General features: G+C 46.9%; 1 protein-coding gene and 1 long non-coding RNA gene across 2 annotated transcripts in view; both read right to left on the bottom strand.

Annotated features, from left to right (window-relative positions):
- The window catches only part of LOC143297517 (potassium channel subfamily K member 18-like), a 21,140-nt gene extending 16,018 nt beyond the window's left edge, over positions 1-5,122 (bottom strand). The window contains exon 1 of the mRNA XM_076609917.1: positions 4,648-5,122. Coding sequence (XP_076466032.1) covers positions 4,648-5,122 — 475 coding nt within the window. The remainder of the gene's footprint in view (positions 1-4,647) is intronic.
- Positions 5,123-7,754: 2,632 nt separating this feature from the next.
- The window catches only part of LOC143297516 (uncharacterized), a 33,714-nt gene continuing 16,468 nt past the window's right edge, over positions 7,755-25,000 (bottom strand). The window contains exon 3 of the long non-coding RNA XR_013057282.1: positions 7,755-7,878. This is a non-coding gene — a long non-coding RNA (uncharacterized LOC143297516). The remainder of the gene's footprint in view (positions 7,879-25,000) is intronic.

The raw sequence follows: 25,000 nt of genomic DNA, 5'->3' as shown, positions 1-25,000 counted from the left end.
TCTCCCTCTAGTCTCCCTGACAAAAACAAAACAAACTAACAACAAAAAAAAACCCAATGAAGCAGAGAAAACCGAAATGCGGTAAAGAGAGAGGGGGGGATATGGAGAGAAAGGGGAAGGAAAGCATGAAAAAAAAGAGACAGACAGACCGACCTATAGACAGATACAGATTGTGTGTGTGTGTGTGTGTGTGTGTGTGTGAGGGAGGCACAGAGAGACAGAGACACATACAGACAGACAGACAGACAGAGAGAGAGAGAGAGAGAGAGAGAGAGAGCACAACTCTATCCCCGTAAACGCCAGCCAAGAAAATGATTTCCGCCATCTCAAGTCTCCAGTGGGTGACGTTGTAATTTTCCCATCATGCACCGTCTTCCTGCGAACAGCGTGAAAACCCCGAGACCTCTGAATTAACTATCAAGCCCTTTGTACGTTCCTCTTTACTAGTTTAGTTTTTTTTTTTTTTTTTTAGATATAGATTTGTTGCTTTTTTTATTTCGGGGGGGGCACTTTCTCTTATTATAATTGGAGGTGATAATTAAGTGGAAAGATTGGCGCCTGTAGCAGAATTATTTAGCATAAACAGTTTAGTGGTACAAACGAAATATGTCATTTCTTTCATGGTGTATATCTGCTCATCTTCTACAGTGGACTAAACAGAAATGACGTCTCGAATTCTATGCTGTTCTATAGCAAGTGATGACCAAGAGTAGCACGGACTTCGGAATGAAAGCCATCGTAGTTGGTACGCACGTACGCTAAAGATCGCGTATGTCTGCCGACCGTTCAGCATAATTATTTATCGCAGACTGACATAAGCCTACAGTCGGGCCGACAGCAAAGTGAGAGCTGTGTTGTTTATGGTTTCTCCATTGCAGTAGGAAGTCATTTACAGCTTAGTCTTTTGTGAAGGAATATAATAACTTTCAAACTCCAAGTTTGCACTGGCTCTTGGTGCTGCAGCCTTGGGGGCTAGTTGGTCTCTGGGAACCATCCAAACGCTGACTTTCCTAAAACCCTCTTGGCCGAGAGAGTGGGGATGTAACTTGGGGCAAGACTCTCTCCACAACAATTAAATTCTAGCCCAGATAGCCGGGACAGCAGTTTCCTCCTCTGTTGTTCTGATGGTCATAGTAGGACACGACTATCGTGCATAATAATACGTGAATCCTCAACGGGCCGAGGCATGTTGAACCCCATCAGATGTCTATTGATCGTCTTGTTCATTGCCCCGGTGACAAAACAAACGAACAAAACTGCCATCATTCACCAGGTTGCAAAACCAGTTTACGATAACAAGCATAAATCATACGTGGGGCGTTTCAGTTTGCAAAACACGAGGCAAAACAGCCCACCAGTGCTGGTCTGTGGACCGGTGTGAAACACCCCCCTCCCCGCCCCCCCATCCAAGACGCCCCGGAGGACAGAACCTTGCGCACAGAATGGCGGAAGGAAGTCATTCATGTAAATGGCGTCCAATTGTCCACGTGATTCCTTCCCGTCGTCACGTGCCACCGATTGGATTTCACGATCGTTTCCGGTGCCTGCCGACGCACACTTGCACGTGCGTGCGCGCGTATGCATGTATGTAAGCCATCTGCCTCGCCCATCCTACCTCGAGGTCCCTTAATTAAATGGGGAATGTTTATCAAAGGATCTCGGTGCGAAACACTTCACACTTTTTCCCCCCTCGCCTTTCAAGATTGTCTAATGCCACCTCATTATCGGGCAGTTCGCCACGACTTTTCCGTGCGGATCACTTCACATTTCCCCCGTTCCAGACTTATACTCCAAACCGTTACAGTACCTTTCTTGCACCACACACACACGTGACGGTCTTGTTTTCCCTGTTTGTGTATTCATTTTGTTTAGTTTCCGTGTTTGCTGTGAATTGCGGCGTGTAGGTTAATGGCGACGCTTGAAAAAGAGGTAAACAACATGGGGATTGTTGATGCTGTGACGCAGAAGTTACTGATGATCCGATCCGAAGGAATCACGTGATATGATCCGATCAAATACACTGAAATACTGTGCAGCTCAGCTCTACCAGATTTTAACAATTATTTTTAATCAGTCTCTTAGTGAATGCAAAATACCATCTATCTGGAAAACTTCCTGCATTATACCTGTACCTAAGAAAACACATGTTTCATGTATGAATGACCTCCGTCCTGTAGCACTGACATCTGCTGTGATGAAAGTTTTTGAGAGAGTGATACTTGTCTATCTGCAGGAGTCTGTCAAACCATTTTTAGACCCCTTGCAATTTGCATACAGGAGAAACAGATGTACGGATGATGCAATACTGTTTGTCTTGAACAAAATCTATGAACACCTAGACAAATCAAATACCTGTGTCCGCTTGATGTTCTTTGATTTTTCTAGTGCTTTTAATACAATTCAACCTCACCTCTTAGCAAAAAAGCTGATGCACATGGGACTCGCTTTTCCGACGATTTTATGGGTTTTAGACTATCTTACTAAAAGGCCTCAGTTTGTAAAATTAAATGATTTTATGTCTACTGTCTCTTTCACAAACACAGGTGCACCACAAGGTACAGTCCTCTCGCCTTTTCTTTTTACCTTGTATACGGCTGAATGCAGAGGTCTGACCAATTCGTGTCCCCTCGTTAAGTTTGCAGATGACTCCGCACTGACAGGACTTATTACTGATGACGATGACACTGACTACCGAAGAGAAATTGACAGGTTTGTGAACTGGTGTGAAGAAAATTTCCTTGAGCTGAATGTTGGCAAAACCAAAGAGCTTGTAATCGACTTCAGAAAAAAGAAATCAACTTTAAGTAAAATCATCACAAAAAATGAAGTGGTCGAACAAGTAGACTCATACAAATATCTCGGTGTGATAATCGACAATAAGCTGTCTTGGAATGAAAACTCAACTGCACTCATTAAAAAGAGCAACAGTCGCATGTACTGTCTTAGAAAAATGAAATCTTTTAATGTATGCAAGCAGATGCTCCAAATGTTTTACACATCTGTTGTCTGTAGTGTTTTAACATACGGAGCCGTGTGCTGGGGGGGAAACCTGACCAAACATGACAAAGACAGGTTGGAAAAAGTCATTAGGAAAGTGGGTGGGACAAGACACCTTTAGCGACATGCACAATAGAAAACTGACTGACAGACTAATAACAATTTTGACCGACGTAAGACACCCACTACATGATGACATTAATAGCAGAAGGTCAGACATAAGTGGTAGGTTTAGAGCTCCACGCGCAAGAACATCTCGATACATTAATTCATTTATTCCTACAGCCATTCGCGCACACAATCAAAACATCCAATACACTAAGTGAACCCTCCCACCCCCCAAGCCCCCTCGCCACAGCAACACCTGAACTTCACCAGCACACGAGTGTATGGGAGCAGACATTATGTGTGCATGTGGGACTGAGCGGGTGAGCACGGGCAAGCAAGCATTTGTGTGTGTGTGTGATCGGAAGTGATTTTTAAATATTTTCTTATTTTACTTGGATTTCATGTATCTTAATGTTAATGTTCTAATCTTATTGGCGTGACATATGTTATGTGCATGCATACGTTGTTTGTGTGTGTGTGAGTGTGTGTGTGTGTGCGTGTGTGTGTGTGTGTGTGTGTGTGTGTGTGTGTGTGTGTGTGTGTGTGTGTGTGTGTGTATGTGTGTGCATTTTACTTATATATACGATTTATTCCCTTGATGTTTTTATTTATGTATTGTTGTACAATACCTTATGGTCTTAACGTGTGTGTGTGTGTGTGTGTGTGTGTGTGTGCATGTGTGTGTATGTGTGTGTGGGTGTGTGTGCGTGCGTGCGCGCATGTCATTTTTAGTAATCTTATGCCCTTTTTTTTGTTGGATGTTTTCATTTGTTAATATTGTTGTGCAATACCCTATTGTCTTAACATGAGTATGTGTGTGTGGGGAGTGGGGGGGTTAGTATATCGTCAGCTATTGGGAATTCTTATTTGACTAGTTTTAATCTCTTCTTATGTTGCGCATGATTTTATGCCAGTGTTTACAATGAGCCTGTGATTGCACAACTTAATTTCCATGTGGATTAATAAAGTGTTTTTGATTTGATTTTTGATTTGATTTGATGCACTGAGGGTTGGTTACTGCGCTGTCAACATTCCCTTCCCCCGTCCTTGACACTGAATCGTCTTTCGTATCCTGAATTTTGGACACCATGCCTTTTGAATCTGTGTGTGTGTGTGTGTGTGTGTGTGTGTGTGTGTGGTGAGAGAGAAAGGGGGGGGAGGAGAGAGAAAGGGAGACAGAGACAGAAAGAGAAAGTGCACATATATGTGTGTGTGTGTGTGTGTGTGCGTGTGTGTGTGTGTGTGCGTGTGTGTGTGTGCGTGTACGTGCGTGTGCATGTGGTATATGTATTCGCGTGCATGCTTGCGTGCGCGTGTGGTAAATGTATGCGTGTGCTTGCGCGCTTGCGTGTGTATGTACATATCTCCGTGCATGCATGAAATCTCTTGTCAATACATGCCTGGCAAATACGCGCGCGCGCGCCCAAACCCCCAACACACACTAACACCCCACAACACACACACACACACACGACCCCCCACCCCCACCATCCCATCCCGACCCACCCCATCCCACCCCCCAAACACCCCACTTCAACTCACCAATGGTAGAGATGACGGTCACGGAGAACATGAGCCCCCCGGCCCAGGACCAGGCGTGGGTAGGCCCTCCGGGCTTGCCGTAGGCGCCGCAGTCGCGCCCGTCGAAGCCGATGGCCAGGGTGTTGCTCCGGTAGGTCTCCAGGATGCTGCGGAGCTGCACCTCCATCAGCTCCTTGCCGGCGACCGTCGTCACGCCCCCGTACTGCTCGAAGACCTGCAGCGTGGAGTTGATGGTCTTGGTTTCCATGGGCGTGTACTCGTCGCGCGACTCGAAGCAGATCTGCTCCTCGTTGTTCTTCTCCAGGTGCTCGAAGATGAAGCCGCCAGCCACGCAGTACAGCACCACGATGATGCAGAGCCCCACGTGGGAGAAGAGGAACTTGGCCACCAGCTTGCACCATCCATCCTTCTTCTTCTGCTTCTGGCTGCTGGTTGTTGTCGTGGTGGTGGTGGTGGTGGTGGTGGTGGTGCCCATCAGGGGTGGTGGTTAGTGGGGTCCTCTTCTGTTTGGGGGAATGTTGGTGTGGGTGTGTGGTTTTTTTTTGTTTTTGTTTTGCTTTGTTTTTGTTTTTTGGTATGTGTGCGTTTGTGTGGGAGGGGGTTGGGGGCGGGGAGGGGGGGGGGGATTGGGCTGGTGTAGTGTTATAGTTTGTTGTCGGGTTCGTTTTTTTGTGAATTATTTTGGTTGGTTTTCTCGTCTCTCTTTTAAAGTCCTTTCCTTCTGTACACTGTACGTTTCTCTCCTTTTTTGGAAACTGAAAAACAAACAAACAAAAAACCCACCGTTCTTTCAACCTTTCTTACAGTTTTTCTCCTTCCCTTCCTCTCTTTCCACCCCGTTCCCTTCCTCTCTTTCCACCCCGTTCCTCTTCTACTTCCCTTCCTCTCTTTCCACCCCGTTCCTCTTCTCCTTCCCTTCCTCTCTTTCCACCCCGTTCCTCTTCTCCTTCCCTTCCTCTCTTTCCACCTCTCTTTCCACCCTGTTCCTCTTCTCCTTCCCTTCCTCTCTTTCCACCCCGTTCCTCTTCTCCTTCCCTTCCTCTCTTTCCACCCTGTTCCTCTTCTCCTTCCTCTCTTTCCACCCCGTTCCTCTTCTCCTTCCCTTCCTCTCTTTCCACCCTGTTCCTCTTCTCCTTCCCTTCCTCTCTTTCCACCCCGTTCCTCTTCTCCTTCCCTTCCTCTCTTTCCACCCCGTTCCTCTTCCTCTTTTCCTCTCTTCCCACCCCGTTCCTCTTCCCCTTTCCTTCCTCTCTTCCCACCCCGTTCCTCTTCTCCGTCCCTTCCTCTCTTTCCACCCCGTTCCTCTTCTCCTTCCCTTCCTCTCTTTCCACCCCGTTCCTCTTCTTCTTTTCCTCTCTTCCCACCCCGTTCCTCTTCCCCTTTCCTTCCTCTCTTCCCACCCCGTTCCTCTTCTCCGTCCCTTCCTCTCTTCCCACCCCGTTCCTCTTCTTCTTTTCCTCTCTTTCCACCCCGTTCCTCTTCTCCTTCCCTTCCTCTCTTTCCACCCCGTTCCTCTTCTCCTGCCCTTCCTCTCTTTCCACCCTGTTCCTCTTCTCCTTCCCTTCCTCTCTTTCCACCCTGTTCCTCTTCTCCTTCCTCTCTTTCCACCCTGTTCCTCTTCTTCTTTTCCTCTCTTTCCACCCCGTTCCTCTTCTCCTTCTTCCCTTCCCACCCCGTTCCTCTTCTCCTTCCCTTCCTCTCTTTCCACCCTGTTCCTCTTCTCCTTCCCTTCCTCTCCTCCCACCCCCGTTCCTCTTCTCCTTCCCTTCCTCTCTTTCCACCCTGTTCCTCTTCTCCTTCCCTTCCTCTCTTTCCACCCTGTTCCTCTTCTCCTTCCTTTCCTCTCCTCCCACCCCGTTCCTCTTCTCCTTCCCTTCCTCTCTTTCCACCCCGTTCCTCTTCTCCTTCCCTTCCTCTCTTTCCACCCCGTTCCTCTTCTCCTGCCCTTCCTCTCTTTCCACCCCGTTCCTCCTTTCCTTCCCTTCCTCTCTTTCCACCCCGTTCCTCTTCTCCTTCCCTTCCTCTCTTTCCACCCCGTTCCTCTTCTCCTTCCCTTCCTCTCTTTCCACCCCGTTCCTCTTCTCCTTCCCTTCCTCTCTTCCCACCCCGTTCCTCTTCTCCTTCCCTTCCTCTCTTCCCACCCCGTTCCTCTTCTCCTTCCCTTCCTCTCTTTCCACCCCTTTCCTCTTCTCCTTCCCTTCCTTTTCTGTCCTTCTCCCTTCCCCTCCCTGTCTTCCCTTCCTCCTTTCTTTACCTTCACCGGTTGGTCAGGCTGCTGCGTGCCGTGATGTGGAGCCTCCGGAGGTGTAGGGTAGAGGCAGAGGGGTAGGTATACTTCAGCCGATGGAGAAAGTCACGTTCAGTAGCACTGTGCGGATGGGTTAGAAAGATGAAATGGAGGTGGGAAACGGGGCTGGGCTCACCAAGTCTTCGTGTGTACAGTGGCTAGGTAAAGATAACGCCAGATGAGTGTTGTACTGACACAAAATGAATAAATAAATAATATTTTTTTCTTAATGTAAACACCGCAACAGTGACCTCTCCAACACCTAACACGGAGTCTCCATGTGTACGGTACTGGTAAAGATATTGTCAGATCAGTGTTGTAGTGATACAAAAAAATAATACTAATAACGAAAAAAAGAAGAAACAACAACAACAACAACAATAATAATAATAATAATAATAATAATAATAATAATAATAATAATAATAAATACATAAAACACCGCAACAGACACTTCTCCAACACCACAAAACCGTAAAGTTGGAGGCAGCAGCCTTCACTCAAGCTATCACATTGTCAGCAAATCTTTGATAACCACGCGCACACACACACACACACACACACACACACACGCTCAAACTTACTTGGAATCATGCGCACATTCAGATACCTGGTGCCAGTTGCATTGCTTGGTTCTAACTTTCTGACAGCTGCACATAACTAAATGCCTACGTTGACCGAACTACGCCATTGGTCAATTCCATACTACACACAGTTAGTAGCGGGTTACGGCCATACTAGGCTCTTCGGTCCGAGCAATGCAACTGGCTCCTGGGCACCGCCAAGACGGCAGCAGGTCAGACGAACTCGGGCAGGTAGGTCACCTGATCTCCAGACGAAGCATGACGGGGGGCTGAGGGTAAGGGACGGGATCTGTGTGTGGAGGTCCGTCGTCTCCTCCGATGTGGGGGTTGCTTGGTGCCAGGACAAAGCTGATGACTGTGCTGAAACAAAAGACAAAGAACGAAGTTGGTCAGTCTCTTTCCGTTTAGTTTCAAGACTTGATGATGGAGTCTCCCGTCGGACGGACGGACGGACGAGTAGGCAGGCAGGCTTATCTGTCGGTGTGTGTCCTCATATGGGAGAAAAGACCCGATTCTGGATGCGTAGCACTTCCCACAGGTGTTGCAAGGGAAGTTTCAAGACTGGGTTTGTGGTTTGTCTTTTGTTTTTATTTTAGTTATTATTTCAGTTTCATTTCAGATCATGTGATTTTATGAATATGATTTTCTTTTGTTATATATATATATCTCTCTTTTTTATTTTATATATCATCTTTATTTTTATTTGTAATAGTTTCTAAGAAATGGAAAAAGAAGATCAGTATAGAAGGGCACATGAAACGCCAGTGTGAGTGTGATAGGATTTTTTTTCAGAAAGGGTAAAGCAGGTGAACAAACAGGACACAAGAAAGAAAGAAAGAAATGAAGGATGGGGGGGAGGACGATAAGCAGAAAATGAAAGATGAAACGAACAGGATAGAGCGAATTTCTGGCACAAAGTTCACAAATCATGGAAGTGGGAATACAACGTGACCTATAACTGAAGGAGCTCGGCATCCCTTACCAGGGATTCCCATTACTGCAGCACTTTTTGAAAGTTGAAAGAGTTTGTTTCGATAGACTGGACGCAAATTTATATCACGAAACTGGATGCAAATTAATAAAAACGGAAAATGCACGCGAATTTTAATAAACGAAACTGTACATCTGGCGATAACAATCATCAGTCATTTTCAGGCGATCCCAAACACAGACTCATTTATCAACAACAACAACAAATCGCTTTCATGTTCATACGATGTGCCTGTTTCTCTGCTATACAGTGTTGCATCAGAACAAAAGCGGGATCGTCGGTTTCGCTCGGATGGCTTCAATTTCTAGTAGAATATTGAATATCCTCGTGGCCCATGCTCTGTTGTAGGAGAAAGTAAATCATTAAGTGAGGAAAACGATTTCAATTATCAGAGTACGGCGCTGCTTTTATGCCGACTGGCACAATCACGCATTGACTATACTGGCCTTCGCAGTGGTGTGTTAATATATTTGGTCTTCCCATGGGGGATGCATAAAGTATGCTTTTAATACTGAATGGGATTCTCGGGGGAAAACACCCAGATCAGTAAATAAATAGCGAGACAGGGTCTGAAAAGGAATTAATTTCCTAATGAATAGCCTTCACGGGTGAAAACACCTAGTCCAGTTAACGAATGAATAGCGAGACAACGCCAGAAAAATGATTAATTTCCTTGAATGTATTGTCAATAATCAATAAGCAACATGCATCTTTTTTTTTCTAATAGCTACAAAACATGCCAAACCTGGAAATATACGTGACTAAAAGCATGACACACCTTTCTTAAAGCATAAACAGAAAAAAAAAATGTTGCTAACAAGATTCATGTGAAATCCAACAAATTCGTTTCGTTATTTTCTGTACTTTTGGTACGACGGGCGCCACAGCTAAGTGCTTTAAAGCGTTGGACTTTTGATAGTCTGAGAGTTCTGGGTTCGATTCCCGCCCGGTTGCGGCACCAGTGGATTAAGGACGGAGTTCAGTTCTTCTGATCTACCAGGTCAACAAATATCATGCACAGTCATGCGAGTGCCTTACTTTCCTTCGTGTGCACGTAATTATACCCAAAAGTCAAGTTAGAATTCCCATATATGAACATGAAGATACCTAGAGTGTACAACCCCGAAATCAGTATAGCTGCCTACATGTCAGGGTAAAATTGTCTAATTCATGTAACAGCCCACCGTGAACGCACAAAATGAATTAGATAAACAAACAAACAAATGAATGGAAAAAAAATTAATAGATAAATTGATTAATAAACAAATAAATAAATAAATGAAAATAAAAATAAAATAGATAAATAAGAATGCAGACCACAAACACCTGCATTCCAGGCATAACGGTGAAACCATTTCCCGGAACTTCCGCCACTCAGATAACAGACTTTCTAACTTCTTTTCTTATCTTTTTATTCTGCGGTCCCACCTGTAAAACATGACTTGTTCTTGCATAGTTTTGTTGGGTTTTTTTCCCCTAACACACACAATATGCCGCTGCAATGAAAATATTACCATGACAAAAACAAAAATAATGATACAGTAATTTTCATCACCATGGACGATCGCAGAAGTAGCCATCGTAGCATCCATGTTACATTCGTTAGTCTAGAAACAACGGAACTGAAGCTCAAATATCATAATCAATAAATATGATAATCGCGTCAGCTTCATAACATTCAATGTGATTTGTAATTTACATCAGTTTGCAAGGATATTATTTTCGGATTACGCTTTCATGAGGCATCCACCCTGATTTAATAACTCGGGTATCTCGTGCTATTCTTGCGCTGCGTTTTCCCGAATGCATAAGGAGATGCATCCTTTTTTCTTTTTTCTTTTTTAAAGTACTGTTGTGTGCTTTAAGAAAAGGAAGTCTGTAAACATTCGCTTCATCCGCGAGCATTTGAAATTCAAAAACACAGTCTGCGCACTAATTTACACCTTCTTCTTCAGCGTTCCCAGGCCATGTTCAGACCGTCAGTCCAGAGTAGAAGTCCGCAGTCCGCTGGAGCTCTGTAGCCGTTCCCCACAACTTGTCCTGGAGCGCTGCGGAACTGGGTCAGATCTGGCGCCTCAGCTCTCTGTGTAGAGGACAGTCCTGCAGGACATGGGCTGGAGTTTGAGGAGCGGTGTCACACGGACATTGGTCTGTGTGGTAAAATTTTCAGTTTGTAGAGATGGGAAAGGACCTTGCAGTGGCCTGTGCGCAGTCTGAGGATGATGACTTGCTGAGCTCCACCCAGCTGATGGATGCTGTCCTCCTCTGGTCCCAGATGTAGCCGCTCTCGCCAGCTGTTTCTGAAGTGGCTGTGCAGGATGGTCTTTGCTTCCCAAAAGCTAAGGGGGTGGGCAGATTGGGTGAGCCTGCTTCCTGCTTTGGAGAGCTTGTCTGCCTCTTCATTTCCTGCAATGCCGCAGTGAGAGAGGATCCACTGCAGGAACGTTGTGGTTCTGGCACTTAGGGCCTTCTTCTCAGAAATTTATACCAAAAACCAGAAAATACAATGTTTCTTTACTTCAAAGTTTACGATTGCTTCACAATCAGTTTCTAGCGCTGAAAATGCAAAGCAAAAGAAGATGGGATGAAATGAAATGATTTTAAAAACACAATCCCGTGTCAAAGTCCCAACAAGATAAGAAAGGTAAAGAAATTATAAAGAAAGATGCAAAGGAAGAAAGAAAGAAGATAAGGACAGAAAGAATTTTTTTTTAAACGAGGACAGAAGAAAACGAAATATAAAAGAAAGAAGAAAGCAACAACAACAACAACAAAAGGGCAATAAAATGAAATTAAACAACAACAACAACAGTAACAACGACAACAACAACGAGGACAACAACAACGACGAACAAACAAAACACTAACACCAACAAATCCTTCCTACCTAACAGTCCCGAAGCACGGACCCCGTCAAAGGACTGGAACCCAGACCCAACGGTGCAGCGAAGAGGGACAGACAGACAGACAGACAGACAGACACTACGACAAAAGCCGGCTGACCAGTCACCTGTACGGCCACGCTCTGTCTGTCCCACCTGTGTGGCTATCCTGTCGCCTGCTACCTGCCTCTACCTGTCTCCACCCACCCATCCCCCATCCCCTCCTCTCTCTCCCCCCCCTCCACCCCCCCCAACCCTCCCCACCCACACACACACACCATCTCCTCCCCATCGGCTTTTGGGCGCAGGCGCGCAAGTCTCACGCAGGGTGATGTCGTAAAGATCGATGCTCCAGATTCAACGGACCACGGATGGAGACAGAGACATGTAAATGACCTCAAAAGCGAAAGCTGCGGCTTGGTCGTTTGGTTGGTTCGCGTGGATGCCGCAGGCTTTGGTTTGATTATGGTCAATAATTATCTGTTTCTTCTTCCCAGTTTGCGCGCACGCGTTCTTTTCCAGTGATAGGATTTAGTTTGTGTTCTTGTTCTTGTTGTTGCTGTTTTTTTCCAGTACAAGCAATATTCGATTAAAAACAGCAGCAGTACCAACAACAATCGTGCGTTGCCTTCGGTAAAGGGTCTGGTTGAGTAAAAGTGTGAGTGTGAGTGTGAGTGTGTGTGTGTGTGTGTGTGTGTGTGTGTGTGCGCGCGCGCGCGCGCTCGTACGTGAATGTGTGTCTATATGTGCGTGTCTATGTATGTGTGCGTGAGGGCGAGTATGCGCGTACGTGCGTACGTGCGTGCGTGCGTGGGTGAGCCCACGCGTGCATGATGATTCTAAAGGGGTGTGTGGCCCAGCTAACGCGCACCAACGACCAGCCACACATCCTCCCCTCCCCCTAATCCCCCCCCCCACACACACACATACCCTCCCTCACCCCCCCAAACAGCTCAGGCCGGGCCCAGCAACACCTGCAGTTACACACCTGTTCCCAAACAACACCTGCACGCCCGCTGCCAACCAACGTTCGCCGCGCGTTCCCTGATCGATACGCTTGTCATCGATTTCGATTTTCCCGCGTGCTATCAGACTCTGAACCACACCACCCCTCTCCTTCGCTCTACTCCCCTCCTCTCCCCTCGCCTCTCCTCCTTCCGTCATGGTCGTTATGATCTTCTGTGACCGTTTTAAAACAAGCAACCTGTCCGGCCATCTACTCCTTTTCCTCTGCCGGGGTCTGTTCTTTTATGTCATCGTCAAATACCCAAAGTGACATCGAGATGTTGTTTTAATTAGTGGTCCATTCATAAACGTTCTTGTTCCCCCGGCATCGCCCCCCACCCCCAACCCCTCCCTTACACCCCCACCTCTCTCTCTGTCTGTGTCTCTCTGTTCTTCCAGACTGGGGTTCTCCTCTCTCTTCTTATCCCTTGTTGAAAATACTGAACTGCCCTCAGCAGCGAACATGCACACGCGCGCGCGCGCGCGCACACACACACACACACACACACACACATATGTACATATATATATTTGTATTTTTTCTTTTTATCACAACAGATTTCTCTGTATGAAATTCGGGCTGCTCTCCCCAGGGAGATACTACAGCGCCACCCATTTTTTGCATTTTTTCCTGCGTGCAGTTTTTATTTATTTGTTTTTCGTATCGAAGTGGATTTTTTCTTCAGAATTTTGCCAGGAACAACCCTTGTGTTGCCGTGGGTTCTTTTACGTGCGCTAAGTGCATGCTGCACAAGGGACCTCGGTCTCATCCGAATGACTAGCGTCCTGACCACCACTCAAGGTCTAGTGGAGGGGGAGGGGAGAAAATATCGGGGGGGGGGGGGAGGAGGGCGGGGGGGGGGGGGGGGGCAAGAGGACAGAAGGCGACCCCTCCCCCCTCATCCCCCCACACCCCTTTTCCTGTTCAGTCATTATCATTAAAATCACAACGTTTCCACCACCACTACCCCTTTTCCTCTGTGTGTGTGTGTGTGTGTGTGTGTGTGTGTGTGTGTGTGTGTGTGTGTGCGTGCGTGTGTGTGCGTGCGTGCGTGCGTGCATGCGTGTGTGTGTGTGTGTCTGTGTCTGTGTGTGTGTGTGTGTGTTTACACCACGTACCTGTAGCCAGGCTTCATGATGCCTCAGTCTCTCTCTCTCCGTGGCCATGCTTAGCGAGGAGGAAAATGACCACGTTCCCCCAGGTGTCGCGAAAAACCCTTGGAGTCATCCGGTCAGCCAGGCCCCGCACCGCCAGCCGCTTCTGGCTGCCTGTCTGGCTGTCCAGTTTCCGGCTCCCGGATGCCTGAATCCGTGTTCAAGGCTTTTCGGGTGACTGAACCCATGTACTTGATTCCGTGTTCAAGGCTTTTCGGGTGATCTGATCATGTGTGGGGTGATGGCCTGGAGGTAACGCGTCCGCCTAGGAAGCGAGAGAATCTGAACGCGCTGGTTCGAATCACGGCTCAGCCGCCGATATTTTCTCCCCCTCCACTAGACCTTGAGTGGTGGTCTGGACGCTAGTCATTCGGATGAGACGATAAACCGAGGTCCCGTGTGCAGCATGCACTTAGCGCACGTAAAAGAACCCACGGCAACAAAAGGGTTGTTCCTGGCGAAATTCTATAGAAAAATTCACTGCGATAGGAAAAACAAATAAAACTGCACGCAGGAAAAAATACAAAAAAATGGGTGGCGCTGTAGTGTAGCGACGCGCTCTCCCTGTGGAGAGCAGCCCGAATTTCACACAGAGAAATCTGTTGTGATAAAAAGAAATACAAATACAAATACGTTGAAACGATACCGTGATGAGCTCTGACTCTCCGCTAATAGCTTTATTTCAATGCTGGTTTGATTGCTTAATCCGTGTTGCTGGTGCCTTTAGTGGCGGCTCTTTCACTTGGTTCCGCTGTTCTGCTGTTGTGGGATGACATGGTTCTTGTTTTGACACTGCTGGTTTATTTCTGTCATTTGCTTCGAACGTACGTAGCTTTCATTTTAATAGGATGTCCTGATGTGTTTTACTTGGTGGTTTATTTTGCTCAATTATTTCCCCATCTCTTTTTATACTGATGTTCATAGGTTCTCAAGGCCTGAGCTCTAATATCATCATCTTAGATGAACAGGCTATAAATAAATAAACGAACGATCAAGGCCTGAGCAGCGTGTTGGGTTCATAAGTAGGCCAGGCATTTGCTTTTTCTTTCTCTCTATAGCAGGCTGATCCGTCAGAGACAATGTTGACACAACTTTCTTTTCTGCAGGCTCCATGGCCTGAAGTGACCGGCCCTCGTCAGGCAGCCTCCACACTGCGTCGGTAGGTGGCCAGCCTTCCTCCATACCTGTCCATCACTGTGGGCCTTCTGATCGTCTGTCCATCGCTGTGGGCATTCTGATCATCTGTCCATCACTATAGGCCTTTGATCATCTGTCTATCACTATAGGCCTTTGATCATCTGTCCATCACTATAGACCTTCTGATCATCTGTCCATCACTATAGGCCTTCTGATCATCTGTGGGCCTTCTGATCATCTGTCCATCACTGTGGGCCTTCTGATCGTCTGTCCATCACTATAGGCCTTCTGATCGTCTGTCAATCACTGTGGGCCTTCTGATCGTCTGTCCATCACTATAGGCCTTCTGATTATCTGTCCATCACTATAGGCCTTTAGATCATCTGTCCATCACTATAGGCCTTTGATCATCTGTCCATCACTATAGGCCTTCAGATCATCTGTCCATCACTATAGGCCTTCTGATCATGTGTCCATCACTATAGGCCTTTTGATCATCTGTCCATCACTATAGGCCTTCTGATCATGTGTCCATCACTCTAGACCTTTGATCATCTGTCCATCACTATAGGCCTTCAGATCATGTGTCCATCACTCTAGACCTTTGATCATGTGTCCATCACTGTGGGCCTTCTGATCGTCTATCACTATAGGTCTTCTGATCATCTGTCTGTCACTATAGGCCTTTGATCATCTGGCCATCACTATAGGCCTTCAGATCATCTGTCTATCACTATAGGCCTTCTGATCATCTGTCCATCACTATAGGCCTTCTGATCATCTGTCCATCACTATAGGCCTTCTGATCATCTGTCCATCACTATAGGCCTTCTGATCATCTGTCCATCACTATAGGCCTTCTGATCATCTGTCCATCACTGTGGGCCTTCTGATCATCTGTCCATCACTGTGGGCCTTCTGATCGTCTGTCTATCACTATAGGCCTTCTGATCGTCTGTCTATCACTATAGGCCTTCTGATCATCTGTCTGTCACTATAGGGCTTTGATCATCTGGCCATCACTATAGGCCTTCCTCCATAATTGATCACTATGGGCCGTCCTCCATAATCGATCACTATGGGCCTTATGGTCATCTGTCGATCACTCTTTCCCCGCCACCCTCTCCTCACTCCCTCCCGTCCGCATGCTCCGACACACTGGCGCGCGAGAGAATGCAAACACGTGCCTGCATACACGTGCGCGCGCGCGCGCGCACCCACACACACACAAGCACACACGCACGCACGCATACATGCTCGCGCGGGCGCGAGCATAATTAAGATGAATCAAGATTAACAACAGCAATGAGAGCATTTACACACGCAGGTATTCATGCTCGTTTTTTCTGGTATATCGGTCAGTGGACAATGAATCGAGTGACTGTGACGTCAGCGGTGTGAAATGTCAAACCCATTTTGCGGTTGACATAAGTGATGGGCAATCAGTCACTGTTTACAAAAAGCCGAACCGTTTCTCTTCTTTTCTTTTCTTCTTCTTCCACCCCCTCCACCCTCCCTCCCCCCTCCTCCCGTTCCACCCCCCACCACCAAGATTTAGTGGGACAAATAGTCAGAGACAATGGTAAAGCATATGACATTACAATGGTAAAATATTATGTCGAGGCTCCCTCTTCCCCCCCCCCCCCCCCCACATCCTCCCTTCCTCTCACTCTTCACATCCATCTCTCTCTCTCTCTCCCAAAACAGAGGTACAGTTGGACACAAGAACAAGCTGAGGAAACCGCATATTATGTACAGACTCTTAAAAGCAGGGGGGTGGGGGTGGGGGGGATAATTGGAGAGGGGGGCGTGGGGCAAGGCAATGATGTAAAAGTCTTGAACACAGCGGGACATGAGCTGTCCTTCAGATTAACGACCACGCGGGCACGACATACATCGCACCACCACCGCCAACTCCAAAATTATCATCTGACCTGGATCCAGCCTAGGATCGCCACACTTTATTTCCACATTTTGTGTTCCTGTCCCACGGCCTTTCATACCGTCAACCGTCACTGGACTGGGACACCGAGCTTCACCTCCCCCCTTCCCCCTTAACTCTCTCCATACGAACGGCCAAAGAGACGACGTTAACAGCGTTTCAGCCCAATTACCATCATCAAAATATTGCAAGCGGAAGGCTCTTATACTGAAGAGGTGAATGTTGACAAAGAATACCACAATTCTGACGACGGAAGCTAAAGGTTGGGTCATTCAGACACCCACTGGACATCCGAGGGGTCTGTGTAGTGGAGAAGAGAGGACTGGCCGTACTGAGTGAGTTAAATCTAGAAGACTGGCTATTTGCTGATGGTCACAAAATATAGAGAACGTCAGTCCACGAGATGAATGACGGTGTCACTGGCGGAGGCCATGAGAGCAGGGGCAGATTCTGCAAGAGGGGAGAGGAGGGGTGTGTGGAGCGTTTGGCCTAGAGGTAAAGGGTCCGTTTAGGAAGCGAGAAAGAATCTGAGCGCACTGGTTCGATTCCCGGCACAGCCACCAGTATCCCCCCCCCCCGCCCCCCTCCTCCACCAGACCTTGAATGGTTGTCTGGACGCTAGTTATTCGGATGAGACGATAAACGGAGGTCCAGTGTGCAGCTTGGATTCAGCGCACGATTCAGAACCCATGGCAACAAAAGGGTTGTCCCTGGCAACATTCTGCAGAAAAATCCGCTACGATAGGAAAAGAAATAGAATTGCAGGCAGAACAAAAAGGGTGGCCCTCTCCATGTAGCGACACACTCTCCTTGGGGAAAAGCAGCCCGAATTTCACACAGAGAAATCTGTTGTGATAAAAAGAGTAATGCAATACAATACAATACAATACAATACAATACAATAAACAGTGACCCGGGGCAGCTGTTAGCACTGGACAGGTCGGGTTTCCTGTGCCGTGGACACGTGAAGATGTTCATCACAGGTGGAAGCTCACGAGAGATCAGGTAGTCATGGCACTACCCTGATGCCGCTACAAGCCTGTTTTCGTGTCATCTGTATGTCCTCCCCTCCCTCCTCTATAATATCCGTTCGATTACTGAAAGCACTTCAAAGTCTTTTGTTTAGCCCACCAACGAAAATACTTCGGCTTTAGCTTAACCTCTGCATTCGTCAACAGAAAAAAAAAATTCCAAACATTCGGTTCCAGTGTTTACAGCTCTAAGGTGGGCTGTTTTTTTGTTTTTTTTTTTTCAATTTTTTTTTTTTAAATCTTTTTTTTAATCTTTTTTATTTTTTTGTTCCAGTTCCAAAATGATAATCGGAGTGACCGTGGTTTGTTTGTGGCTACCAGTAAAAAATAAAATTGAAATTATTTTCACTCTTTACTTTGTTCTATTTTATTATCTTAATAAAGTGACACTTGTTGTTTGCCTCCCCCCCTACCATCCCCCCCCCCCCCCCCCCCTCCCGACGATAACGAGACTCGGAGACCACTTGCAGCGAACTCGAAACAGCGACCCGAACCGTTTCACTCTCAAACGCCGATCGATGGACAAGCTCAGCGGATCGATTTTTCATTTCACACCAACAATGGCTCCGATCCGAGAAGGGGTGGAGTTGGGGGGAGGGGAGGTGGGAGTCGTCCAGAGAGCTGACGAGTTTTCTCCCTTACCCAGAGGGTGTTGCGGGTCGTCCTCACGGGGACAAGATTTGTACCTTTCTTTATCGACCTTCCCACACCGCCAGTCCTGAACAGCTCCACAGCCCTGACGTTTCTTAAACTTCATATAACATAACAACGCAACGCAATACAACCCAACATATGATATGTTATATGATGTGATTTGATATAATGTAACACAAAATAGGATAATAAAAATTTCAGGTAAAAAAAAAAAAGTCGGACACTTTCAAAGAGATGGAAATATCCCCAATGTGAGTTATCGGAAGAAAGTCACTAACCTCACCCACTCTTCAACCCCCCCCCCCCCCCCCCCACATCCACACCCAAAGCCACCCGTTCAAGTGAGAGTTGACAACGGTGTGTGTGTGTGGTTCGTCCGCCGGGATTAACGAGGACCATCTAGTCATCCTAGGGGTGGGTGTGTTGGGCTCTGTGGGTGCGTAGATGACTGGTCAGGCCAATCCGCGCCCGGAAGGTTCTGACGCAGTGTGGACAGGGGATGGTGGCGGCTGTCGGGGACTTGCTGGCACTGCTTTTCCTGGCCTGTCTGCGTTGCTCTGCTGCAACGATTCTGTTGGCCTCACAGGATTTTGGCGCCTTTGTGGACAGCTGAACGCCACTTTGGTCTGTCCATTGCATTCAGCTCCCATGTGTCGTGGCTGATGTTGAAGGCCTTCAGAGAAGCTTTCAGAGTGTCTTTGAAGCGCTTCTTTTGGCCTCCATGGGAGCGCTTGCCATGTTGGAGTTAGCCGTACAGCAGTTTCTTGGCAACGGTAGCAACCAAAATAAAAACCAAAACCATCAGAAAACGTTTCTTCACAATCTCAAAGCCCTTCATACAGCACAAGCGACCAAAAAAGAAACACACACGCGTGCGCGCGCACGCACAGATAGAAAGAGAGAGAGAGGGGGTGGGGGGAGAGACAGACAGAGAAACGCTTTTGATGCTTTGACACTTTAATGTCATTGGCCATGAGGTCCCTATGACATGGGTGAATCCATAAACATATTTTCAATTTATAACAAGCCATAATAATAAACGAATGAAATGGTGAAAGCACATAATTTGAAACAAAACAAAGTTCCTTCTCTGAAGAAAAATGATAGGAACCAACAGGCCACCCAACACATAATGACTCTGTTCATTCATCTGTCAGTGACACATGCAACATATTCCATCACTGGAAACAGAAGAAAATTGTTAAACCTATCTGACCACGTAGTTATGCTTTTTGTACTTTTTGCCTAATCTCCATAGCTTCTGATATAAATTTTGTAAACGAGTTTATCACCTCGTGATCTTCTGATGTTAACATTCTAGAGATATCCCTTCTTTTTGTAAATTCTTTTTAAAAAAAAAAACCCACACACTTACTTCTCAAATCATATGATGATTTTCATGAATTTCATCATCAAATGTGGAGTTACACAAAGGACATGAGAATTTGTGGACGTACCTGGCATAAACCATTTTCTGTTGGCATTAAAGCCAAGAGTTCTTAGTCTAAATTGGACAAGCATTGTACGATGCCTTTTATTCGTAATAAAAGTTAGGAAATTTTCAGCTTGAAATATACTTTTGAATGAATAGAACAAGCTATACTTATCCCTACTTTCTATGACTAAGTGCCAGTTTTGTTTAAACATATCAGTTTCAGTTTCAGTTTCATTAGCTCAAGGAGGCGTCACTGCGTTCGGACAAATCCATATACGCTACACCACATCTGCCAAGCAGATACATGACCAGCAGCGTAACCCAACGCGATCAAGTAGTCTGTATCTAAATTCTGAAGAAAAAAGGTTTGCTCATACCTTACACCATGACACATCCACACAACTGCAAAACCATTTTCTGATAAAACGTTTCTTTCACAAGAAGCCCATTTTTCCTTTCCTTCCTCTATCTGGAATAACATCGTATCTTATGCCTGTTTACAAAGTCTGCTCTGAGACAATTTCAACAGTTTAAACCAATACTTGATACACTTTATATATGTGTTCACATACAAAGGATACCTCCCAGTTTCACCATACAGAACTTTGTTTGAGGCATGTACTGGGACACCAAGAAAACGTTTTTACTACAAAAGTATTTTACTCTCTCCATCTGCAGTAGCTCAAGGTGGCGTCACTGCGTTCGGACAAATCCATATACGCTACACCACATCTGCCAAGCAGATGCCTGACCAGCGGCGTAGCCCAACGCGCTTAGTCAGGCCGTGAGTATTGTCAGGCCTTGAGTCAGGCCATCTGCTCATTTTTGTATAATCCCCAAATTTCAGCTGCATATGTTAGTATTGGTTCAATTTGGATAGGAAACATTCTCCAGAATACATCAACATCGACACAGTTTAACGTTCTCATTGTCTTAAGTACTTCCAAAACACCTTTCTCACCTTAACGACCAGTTTCATCCCATGCCAGGTTAAGGATTGATCTGGTTGTAAACAGTAACCCAAAGTACTTGAAAGAATTAACAACTTTCAGTTCTACATTATCATAATACCATTTCTCACAGACAGACAAACAGAGAGACATACACAGAGACACACAGACACAGACAGACAAATATATACACACAAACACAAATACATACGCGCGCGCGCACACACACACACACACACACACACACACACACACACACACACACACACACTGCGCGCGCGCTCGGTCAGCAACATTTCTCTAAAGCCCCAAGAGTCTCTTCAAGCAAGAGGTATTTTCCACCATGAGATAAGAGAAATAAAAATCAACACAGAAAACCGTTTCTGCAGAACACCATGGCCATTTCAGACAGGTGATGCTGTTCGCAAAGGTGAGCAGTCAAAAACACAGTAGTAAAAAAAAAATTATTAAAAAAAAAAGCGCCAAGTTTTTTTTTCTGAAAACCAAGTGAAAATGACCATCAACAACGTCAGCGACCCCCCACCCCACCCCCACCCCCCACTCACACGTAAACAAATGAAATCAAAGTCACATTGGACAAACTGCTTTCAAAGGGGTTGAGGTTGCTTGGAATTCAATTATAATGACGTTCCAATGATGTGCAAATGCCGGTATGGCACAGCCGAACAAAAGCTTCGGTCGGTCCTTTTTTTTTCGGAAGTAAACATGTTTAGTATTGGCTCGCTCTCTCCCTCTCTCTCAATCTGTGTGTGTGTGTGTGTGTGTGTGTGTGTGTGTGTGTGTGTGTCTCTCTCTGTCTGTCTCTGTCTCCCTCTCTGTGTGTCTCTCTGTCTCTCTCTTTCTCTCTGTGGGCATGTATAAAAGTCGTGCCTGACAATGACCATCAGAACAGTAAAGGAGGTAACTGCTGTCGCGACTATTTGGACTAAAATTTTGATTATAGTGGAAAGTGTCTTGCCTAAGTTACATCCCCACTCTCTCGGCCAAGTGGTTTTTACGACAGTCGGCGTTGGGGTGGTCCCCAAAGGCCAACTCGCCCCACAAGACTGCAGCACTAAGAGCCAGAGCAACTTTGCCTCCTAGTCACATTAGTCCTTCACAAAAGACTAAGCAGTAACTGAGTTCCCACTGCACTGGTGAAACTATTGATCACACAGCTCTCACTCTGATGTTGGCCCAACTGTAAGCTTTTGTCAATCTGTGATATAAGCCGAGCCCATCTCTCTGGGTACGGTAAGTTAAATATGACATGAACCTACGCTGGACCGTTCCAAAGCAGCTAAAAGTGGTAGGTGACTGAGGATGCCATGGTCTATGGAGTCAAACGCTGCCGGAAGGTCCAGCAGTGATAAAACAGGCACACAACCATTGTCAGAGGCTCTCAAAAGGTCATTAATTAATCACAGGCAGCAAGGCGTTTTCTGTGCCAGAGCACTCAGGGAAGGCTGACTGAAAAGGCCCCAGTGGGTTGTAAAACTAAAAATGCTTCAGTTGGTCATTATTAAATCATTAACACCGAGCCGAACAATGGAAGGAGGAAAACATTATCACGTCGACTTCCCCAAGGATAGGTGGGGGACAGGGTGATAGGTGGGGGACAGGGTGACAGGTGGGGGACAGGGTGATAGGTGGGGGACAGGGTGATAGGTGGGGGACAGGGTGACAGGTGGGGGACAGGGTGACAGGTGGGGGACAGGGTGACAGGTGGGGGGCAGGGTGACAAGTGGGGGACAGGGTGACAGGTGGGGGACAGGGTGACAGGTGGGGGGCAGGGTGACAGGTGGGGGACAGGGTGACAGGTGGGGGTGACAGGTAGGGGACAGGGTGAGGGACAGGGTGATAGGTGGGGGACAGGGTGATAGGTGAGGGACAGGGTGATAGGTGAGGGACAGGGTGACAGGTGGGGGACAGGGTGACAGGTGGGGGACAGGGTGAGGGACAGGGTGATAGGTGGGGGACAGGATGAGGGACAGGGTGATAGGTGGGGGACAGGGTGAGGGACAGGGTGATAGGTGAGGGACAGGGTGATAGGTGGGGGACAGAGTGAGGGACAGGGTGATAGGTGGGGGACAGGGTGATAGGTGGGGGACAGGGTGAGGGACAGGGTGATAGGTGGGGGACAGGGTGATAGGTGAGGGACAGGGTGATAGGTGAGGGACAGAGTGAGGGACAGGGTGATAGGTGGGGGACAGGGTGACAGGTGGGGGACAGGGTGATAGGTGAGGGACAGGGTGACAGGTGGGGGACAGGGTGACAGGTGAGGGACAGGGTGACAGGTGAGGGACAGGGTGATAGGTGAGGGACAGGGTGATAGGTGGGGGACAGGGTGATAGGTGAGGGACAGGGTGACAGGTGAGGGACAGGGTGATAGGTGAGGGACAGGGTGTTAGGTGAGGGACAGGGTGACAGGTGTGGGACAGGGTGATAGGTGAGGGACAGGGTGACAGGTGGGGGACAGGGTGACAGGGTGATAGGTGGGGGACAGGGTGATAGGTGAGGGACAGGGTGACAGGTGGGGGACAGGATGATAGGTGAGGGACAGGGTGACAGGTGGGGGACAGGGTGATAGGTGGGGGACTGGGTGACAGGTGGGGGACAGAGTGACAGGTGGGGAACAGGGTGAGGTGGGGGACAGAGCGACAGGTGGGGGACAGGGTGATAGGTGGGGGACAGGATGAGGGACAGGGTGATAGGTGGGGGACAGGGTGAGGGACAGGGTGATAGGTGAGGTACAGGGTGATAGGTGAGGTACAGGGTGACAGGTGGGGGACAGGGTGACAGGTGTTGGACAGGATGAGGGACAGGGTGATAGGTGGGGGACAGGGTGATAGATGGGGGACAGAGGGACATGACAACCAGTTCTAAACCCTTTCCAGTTCTCACATATCGTTATGTCCAATCGTATGTTTTTCACCATAGTCAAATATGCATGCATGCATGCTGACTCTTCTAAAGAAAAAGTATGTATCTGCTTGAAAAACAGTTGTGAATTTATATGCACGTTGAATAGGCCTACATTTTACACGTTTCACATATATAATTCGCTCTAAGTTTGGGGGCAGATATGAAAAAAGAAGTGTTTTTTAATTATATTGACATAAAATTTTCAGCTTTGAAATCATTCTAATATCACCTTTACTTCCCAAAGTGCTGGGTTTTGGGGTGTTTTTTTTAATCGTAAATCTAAACCCACCAACCCCAGCCCCCACCCCACTTAGACATAATATATTAACACTATTCGCGATTACAACAATAGAGAGGCAGACATTTTCTTTTCTCGTTACGAATTTCGGACATTCAGTCACAGGACATTCACAATTCAATGACAACCATAGCGCATTGCCATCTCAGTCGTTATATATCAGTGGACTCCGGCGTCAACAGCAGTTTAAACAGTGGTCTTGACTATCTGGGACTGTTTAAGCTGTATTGTATTGTACTATATTCAGTTGTGTTGTATTAAATTACTTCAGTGTAAGACTTGCTTGTCGTCCTGTCGAATCCATCCTATTGGCAGTGTGAACTTTTCAAACAAGAAATCGTTTTTTTAACCAAATGATGTGTGTATAAAATTCTATGTCTTGACTGTTCACTCAACCAAGAGTCAGTGATGAACTTACATAAAAACAACAAAAACAAACAGACAAAAACTACTGGAAACGACATTCGGCACAGGATAATTATCTTCAAGTACAGTCGACAAGAATCTCACACCGCTAATGACTTTGTAGTTTGCCAACTGGGGCGCCACAAATCACGGAACAATTACTCAAACGTTTATTGCCTTTTCCGTGATGGGGAAATAATTTTAATGGTTTCCGTTTGGAAATCAGGTGGGGTTTGTGGTCGGAGGAATAAATGCCGCCATCAAAATACGAAGTAAAGGGGGCTGGGGAAAGGGCGGGGGGGTGGGGGGTGGGGGTGTCCTGGGAGGTAACAATCAGAGAATTTCATGTTTCATTGCGTAAACCGTGAATCCTATTTAGCAATCATCCCCCCACTAACTAGCTTCAAAAGCTATTTTCCATCTCATTTCGTCCGCGCTATAGTGGAATGGTGACCTGGAGGTAACGCGTCCGTCTAGGAAGTGAGAGAATCTGAGCGCACTGGTTCGAATCCCATAGACGCTAGTATCTTCTTCCCCTCCACTTGACCTTGAGTGGTAGTGGTCTGGACGCCAATCCATCGGATGAGACGATAAATCGAGGTTTCGTGTGCAGCACGCACGTATAAGAATTCACGGCAACAAAAGGGTTGTCCCTGGCAAAAAAAAAATTCT

This window comes from Babylonia areolata, chromosome 22 (genome assembly GCF_041734735.1).
Source record: "Babylonia areolata isolate BAREFJ2019XMU chromosome 22, ASM4173473v1, whole genome shotgun sequence".
Classification (NCBI taxonomy): Eukaryota; Metazoa; Mollusca; class Gastropoda; order Neogastropoda; family Buccinidae; genus Babylonia; species Babylonia areolata.
This window is presented reverse-complemented; position numbering and strand designations above follow the sequence as displayed.